Source organism: Spea bombifrons, chromosome 13 (assembly GCF_027358695.1).
Source record: "Spea bombifrons isolate aSpeBom1 chromosome 13, aSpeBom1.2.pri, whole genome shotgun sequence".
Lineage (NCBI taxonomy): Eukaryota > Metazoa > Chordata > Amphibia > Anura > Pelobatidae > Spea > Spea bombifrons.
This window is the reverse complement of record NC_071099.1, coordinates 2,725,158-2,731,951: the sequence shown is the minus strand read 5'-3', so window position 1 is coordinate 2,731,951 and position 6,794 is coordinate 2,725,158. Positions and strand designations below refer to the sequence as shown.

Genomic DNA, 6,794 nt, shown 5'->3' with positions numbered 1-6,794 from the left:
TGGAACCCAAAGAGAATAAACTGAAAGAAAGGTGGTGAATATGTTTGCCATTGAATCGTTTTAATATGTAGTTACCTAAAAACATTATGCAAGAAACAGCTACATTTATAGAAATTAACAATCCTGAAATAAATTGAACCACCTTCCAACAAATTAAAGCAAATCAGCAGGGAGAAAAAGCTACCCATGTTCGGTATCTGAGAAACCATCAGCAAGCACTGTTATTGTGAGGCCATAGACCCCATAGTGAATTATGACATCATCCTGGCAGCATGCAGGTTGGTTGCACAGCATTCTATCTTCAGTGCAGTTGGGCGCTCGACACTTTCAGGCTGCTATTTCTTTAGTGAACTTGAAGTGTGGTTACCAACTACGTCAACAGCTACCAGAGAAGAAAAACTCACCAGTCATTATGGCAGAGTGTCTCTTCTCAGGACTAAGGTGGATTTTAAAGAAGTGCTGCCCCAGAAAACTAGGCAAATATTTCAACAGGCTCAAAAAGACTTCCGATAATGTTCCAACACATAGCACAAGAGATGAAAACAGCGAGCTCTTCACAGACAGAACCTTTCTGCTGAAGCGAAAGAAAGAAGGTAGCAGTACAGAAAACAGAATGAGACTGAGGAAAAGGAGGATATGTACTGCTAACCGCCTGTATATCAGGAAAAAGGAGACAACAAAGCGCAGAAGAACCAGCACAGGCAGCTATGAACATGAGCGGAAGAGGCATAGAAATAACGAGAGCCATGATCTGGGGCAGCAGGTGAAACCAACAGCAGATGCACACCTGGAGGAGTACAGGAGCAGGAGGATGAAGGTTCCCAGGAAAAGGCGCAGAAGTGAGGACTGCAGCCTGGCCGCAAAACGATTCAGGAACCTTCTCCCCATGTCGGTGTCCTGCTTAAGGTTTCATTTTCAACTGGGACAAGGGAGCTTTGGAAAGGTCATGTTGGCCTCTGTTCCTTCCAAGGATTCCTTAATAGCGGTAAAAATGATACGCAAGAGATCTATGAAGTCTCTGCACATCATGAGAGAGAGGAGGATTCTGGAGGTAGCTAGGAACAGCCCGTTTCTATGCCACGGGTATGCAGCTTTCCAGACAGAGACCTGTGTGTTCCTCGCCATGGAGTTTATGGCTGGAGGAACCTTGGAGTCTTATATGGATAGTGTTGGCTACATGACACAGAACACAGCTGCATTCTACTCTGCAGAGCTGGTCTGTGGCATCCAATTCCTCCATTCCCAGGGCATCATTCATAGAGATCTGAAGCCGCAGAATATCTTACTTGATCGTGAGGGCCATGTCAAGATCAGTGATTTTGGTCTTGCTGTAGAAGGTGTTTTTGGAAGTACAGTGAGAGGACATTGTGGAACACGTCTATACATGGCCCCAGAAATATATCTAAAGAAGCAATATGGTGTTGCCGTCGACTGGTGGTCCTTCGGGGTGATTCTCTTCCGCATGCTTAACGGTACTTTTCCCTTCTTCACTGGCTACTGCAAGAAGGCAACTGTCCATTCTATTATCAATGGCAGGCCGAAATACACCAAGGCATTAAGCCAAGAAGCTGTGGATATACTGACTTGTCTGTTAAAGAAAGATCCTCAGCTTCGCCTCTGGATGACTGAATACATCAGGGAGCATCCGTTCTTTGACAGCATCAATTGGGAAGACATAGAGAGCAGGAGAATACCTCCCCCGTACCAGAAGGCTGAAAGACCCAATCGCCGCTTCAAGAACATCCAACCCATACCACCAGTTTTGGAGATCCCAGAGGACACTGCCTCTCCATCTAGTAACCAGATCCTGTCTGACACCTCCTCTTTATTTAGTGATCAGAGCCTGGCCGGCGTGTCCTCTTCATCTAGTGACCAGAGCCTGTTCGGCTTCTCTTTTGTCACTCCGGACTGGATGTTTTGAAGATTTTGTCAGAGCGATTCTCAAGACTTTGCACATTTGTTGTCTCCAAGAAAGTCGAAAATAAAATTAAAAACCCTGCTCTAATTTTGCATGGGAATTCAACTGCTATATGTGAATAATGTAACTAAAAGTAACATCAAGAAAATGAAAAAAATAAATCTGCTTATCAGGGAAGATCCCATGATTGGATTCCTAAATGCAAGTACCCATGGAGAAAATGCAACATGTGGTCACAGTCAAAGGTCAACCCTTATTTTGAGTACAGGGCATTGCATTGAAGACAGGCCATCCGTTGCTTATTTAACCAAGGTCTTCGCTGGTCTCCGCTGGTCATCTTTCTATGAGTAATAAACCAAAGGCAGCCAAGGCTTAAAACTGTTAACAGATCAAAAGGGTAGTGCATATCAGCAAAAGCCAAGTTGTCTGGTAAAGTATAGCTCCGGTCAATCCAACGTCAGGACAGGCAGAAGTGGTTCACAGGTAAAGGTAACTGCGGCAGAACAACAATAAAATACAGTTTTTGGAGATTGTATAGTCAACTATGATTTCTCACTGTTTTCCGCTGGGGCACACTGAGACCACCAGAAGCAACATCATCCTCCATAAGATCATCATGTGTTGCCAAGTCAAAACCTAGGTTCCAGCAGCATGGCAGGTGAGAGTGGGGGTAGTGTATGTGTACTACAGTGTTAGAGTCAGTGTGTATGTGTGTGTGTATATGCATAGTGCTGGAGCCAGTGTGTGTGTGTGTGTGTATGTGTGTATATTGCAGTGTCAGAGTCAGTGTGGTATTACTGTGTGTGTAAATGTATATTGCCAAAGTCAGTATGTCTACTGTACTGTAGTGTCCGATTCAGTGTGTATTTTGTCAAAGTGTTAGTGTATGTACATATACATATATATATATATATATATATATATATATATATATACATACAGTATCTCACAAAAGTGAGTACACCCCTCCCATTTTTTAAAATATTTTATTATATCTCAAACTGTGTCAAACGGAAGAAATGACACTCTGCTACAATATAAAGTAGCGAGTGTACAGTAGTGAGTATAACAGGGAACATTTGCTGTCCCCTCAAAATAACTCAACACACCATTAACGTCTAAACCTTGGCAACAAAAGTGAATACATCGCTACGTGGACATGTCCATGTTGGACATATTTTGTGTGGCCACCATTATTTTCTAGCACTGCCTTAACCTTCCTGTGCATGGAGTTCACAGAGCTTCACGGGTTGCCACTGGAGTCCTCTAGTCCTCTTCCACCCCTCAATCAGTACATCACAGAGCTGGTGGATTTTAGAGACCTTGTGCTCCCCCACCTTCCGTTTGAGGATGCCCTACAGATGCTCAGTAGGGTTTAGGTCTGGAGACATGTTTGGGCAGCCCATCACCTTTACCCTCAGCTTCTTTAGCAATGCAGTGGTCGTCTTGGAGGTGTGTTTTGGGGTTGTTATAAACATGGGTGACTTTAATCTCCCTGACATGAACTGGAAAATGAAAGTAGCTGGTTGTGTCCGGAGTGCAGATATTCTGAACTCCCTACTGGGATTATCTTTAAAACAAGTAGTTGAGGAGCCAACTCGCAAGGAGGCCATATTGGACTTAGTGTGAACATTTGGGATCTACTGCTCATCAGTTTGTGTTGTTTCATGTACGAACGGTCACACTTCAGTGGTAACACTGAAATGCATTAAGGGTTACACACGATGAAGCAGGGGCCGTGGCTGGCACTCAAAGGCAATGCACGCTTAGATACAGAGCTCAGAGGATTCTCTACTTTTAACCTGTCTTTTGGGTGATTTACCGCAACGATGGGCAAGAATTCTACAGCTTCTTTTTCTACTAAGTCCCCTGGGGTGAAAGAAAAGCATTCAAGCACCTCCGTTCGTGCATTTTTTAAACATATCTCCGATCAGGAGCAAAGAGACTCACTTACCATGATGGCGTCGGCTCCTTCAAGCCCGCGAAGCACACGTTCCGGCTCACACTCCATTGCTGAATTCTATGCTCCACCACTTTCACAGCCTGAACCAGCATGGCAGGAAGCTGTAAAAGATCTCCCCACTAAGGCTGAAATGTCGGCCCTGTTCCATGCAGCGTTGTCCGGCATCTGTGATGACCTGCAGGACATCAAGAAGAACCTACATCAGCTGGGAGACCGGGTGGCAGCTTTGGAGGAGAGAAAAGATAAAATACACTCTACAGTGGATGAAATATCAGACTGTGTTTCGCTACAACAAGGTGCTTTTGCACGTATTTATAGACAAATGGAGGACCTTGACAATAGGGGACGGCGATCCAACCTCCGTATCCGCGTCCTCCCTGAATCGATCTCCAATGCAGACATTATCTCTACATTGACGTCTTTATTTAATGGGATTCTGGAAAGGCTGGTAGACACCCCTATTATTTTGGACCACGCTCACCGTGCGCTCAGACTGCTGCCTGCATGAATATCGCACAAAAGAACAAATACTACAGAAATGCAGATCAAAAGTACCCATCCTTTTTGAAGGTCATACTATAAACATCTTTCAAAACATTTCCCCCATCACATTACAGAATCAGAGGCGGCTGCGCCCACTGACCGTGGTGCTTTGGGGGGCCTCTGTTCCCTATCAATGGGGGTTTCCCTTCTCGCTGATTGCGAGGAAGGGAACACAAGCGGTGGTTCTGTGTCAGCCGACGGATCTACCTGATATCCTAAAACGTCAACGGGTCACCAGGAACACGAAGGCGGAGGACTGACTACTTTACCCAAAGAACTTCCTAAAGATTGTCCCTTCATGGCTGCAGAAGAAGGACTATATACATTTGGACTCTCTTTTTGTCTGTAAATCCTCCATTTGAGGATCCAATCCGATGGTACAGTATTGACTTTCCTCTCTCCTTATGAGTTTCCTTTTTTTTTTTTTGGATTACCTACCTACATTATACGTTCACCGTGGCTGTCGTAGTGTCAGGGTCCATCCAGGCTGTGGAGCTGCATATCTCTGTTTTTCCCTGCCTTGCCTCAGTTCCCATGTTTTGCTGTGGTTCACTCCTGGATTTCCGTATGCTGTCCTGAACCTCTGATTCCTTGAATCCAGTCTGCTCTTTGCTTTAGCTCCTGTTTCCTTTATAAGGTGTGTCCCACCCGATTGTTCTGTTTGTCTCAGTCTGCAGTCTAAAGGTATGTCCTTCTCGGCTCTGTGTTTGGATTCAATGTTTAGTTTCGTATGCAGGGCTTAGTGTTAGGACCCACCGTCATTGGAGTACTTTGGCGTAGTGGTGGGCTAAGCATACTATGGCCATATGATGTGACGGAATCTCCAATTGTTCTCTCATAGTCCTAGGCTGGTTCCTGTATCCATGTGCGTCTGTCTCTTATGTACCTTTGCCCTTCTTCCCTGAATCATCTGAGGATTCTGGCTCCTCACTCCTTCCCCTGTGTTCCTTGCCTTGTTCCCTGTCCTTTGTTGTGCCCTGTATCATGTATGTCTTGTATGGTTATGTTCCTTGCTCGGTCTCCCTGTTCCTTGCTCTGTCCTCCTTGCTCCTTGCTCTGTCCTTGCTTGCTACGTTTCTGTTGATACTCTGCTTAGCTTCCCTACTCTCAGCCTGCAGCATCCTGCACATGATTCCAGTGCTATGTTTCATGCCTGCTCCAGGGTGCCTGCAGGATATTTCCAAGTTTTGTTCGTTTTGTCAGATCCAAGTTTTGTTCAGATTTCCACATCCAGCCAAGTTTCTTTCTGCTCGGTTCTGGACATGGTCATGCTGGTATGTGGCTGCTTAACCCTAGATGCCCACCTGGGTGAGTGCAGTCGCCCTGCACCAGGCCCTGTCCTACTCCACTCCTGCGCAATACCTCCTGAACTCCATCTATGGGCGCGCTTGGTCATTACAGTCATCTGTATGGACCCAGTTCCCTGACACGTAGATAATTACACCACGTCTCTCTCTTTTTCATGCTACATTTTTATATATATATATATTTTTGTATTTTTCTTGCGCTCCCTTATATTTAATACACACACCCCCTTATTACACTCATATAAGAGGATCCTCTCTCTGTCTTCGTATTGCATCCCACATGTTCATACAGTTTTTGTTTTACTTTTCACCTTTTTTTGGTTATTATTTTCACAATGTTATCCACCTCCCCCGAGTTTGCCATTCAGAGATCCTTCGGTCTCTGGCGTTTGGTAGTTGCCCAGTTTACTGGTCGTGGTGCTCTCTCTTTGATGCCCTGGCATCTTGCTCTTATTATTGGGATAGGAGTATGTTTTGTTTTTTTCCCCTTGTTTGGTATTTTGTTCTAATAACTATGGTTGCTCGTAATTTCATTGTACATTGCTATGCCTTGCCGTCACTTCCTACAGGTCCTGCCAGTCACCAACAAAATGGCCCTTGACCCAGTTAAATTGAACAAACCCGAGCAGAGATCCAAACTGTTTGCAGAACTTCAGCGTACTAAAGTAAAAATAGCCTTCCTCCAAGAAACACACTTTCGGGCCACTAAAGAACCCAAACTGACTAATAAAAAATGTCTAACTTCTCTCACCTCCAGTAATCCGGAGGCACAAAATGAGAGGAGTGGCAATTCTTCTGCATAAACATTTACCCTTTAGCACCCTGAATAGCTGGCAGGACTTGTAGGGCAGATGCCTTTTTGTAAAAGGGTTTTTAGGCCCCCATAAAATCACTTTGGCAAATGTTTATGCCCCTAATCGTCATCAATCACGATTTCTCAAGTTTGTTATAAAAAAAACAAACGATGGACTTTCAGGAAGGTATGACCATATTGGGGGGTGACTTTAACATGACTATGAATCCTTTACTTCCATCCACGTTAGCTCAACTAGACACTCTTAGG

General features: G+C 44.7%; 1 protein-coding gene across 1 annotated transcript; it reads left to right on the top strand.

Annotated features, from left to right (window-relative positions):
- The first annotated feature begins 253 nt into the window (after window positions 1-253).
- Window positions 254-1,921, top strand: LOC128471797 (uncharacterized). Its single transcript, XM_053453774.1, has one exon. It carries the CDS (start codon window positions 254-256, stop codon window positions 1,919-1,921), a length of 1,668 nt encoding a protein of 555 aa, XP_053309749.1.
- Window positions 1,922-6,794: the final 4,873 nt, after the last annotated feature.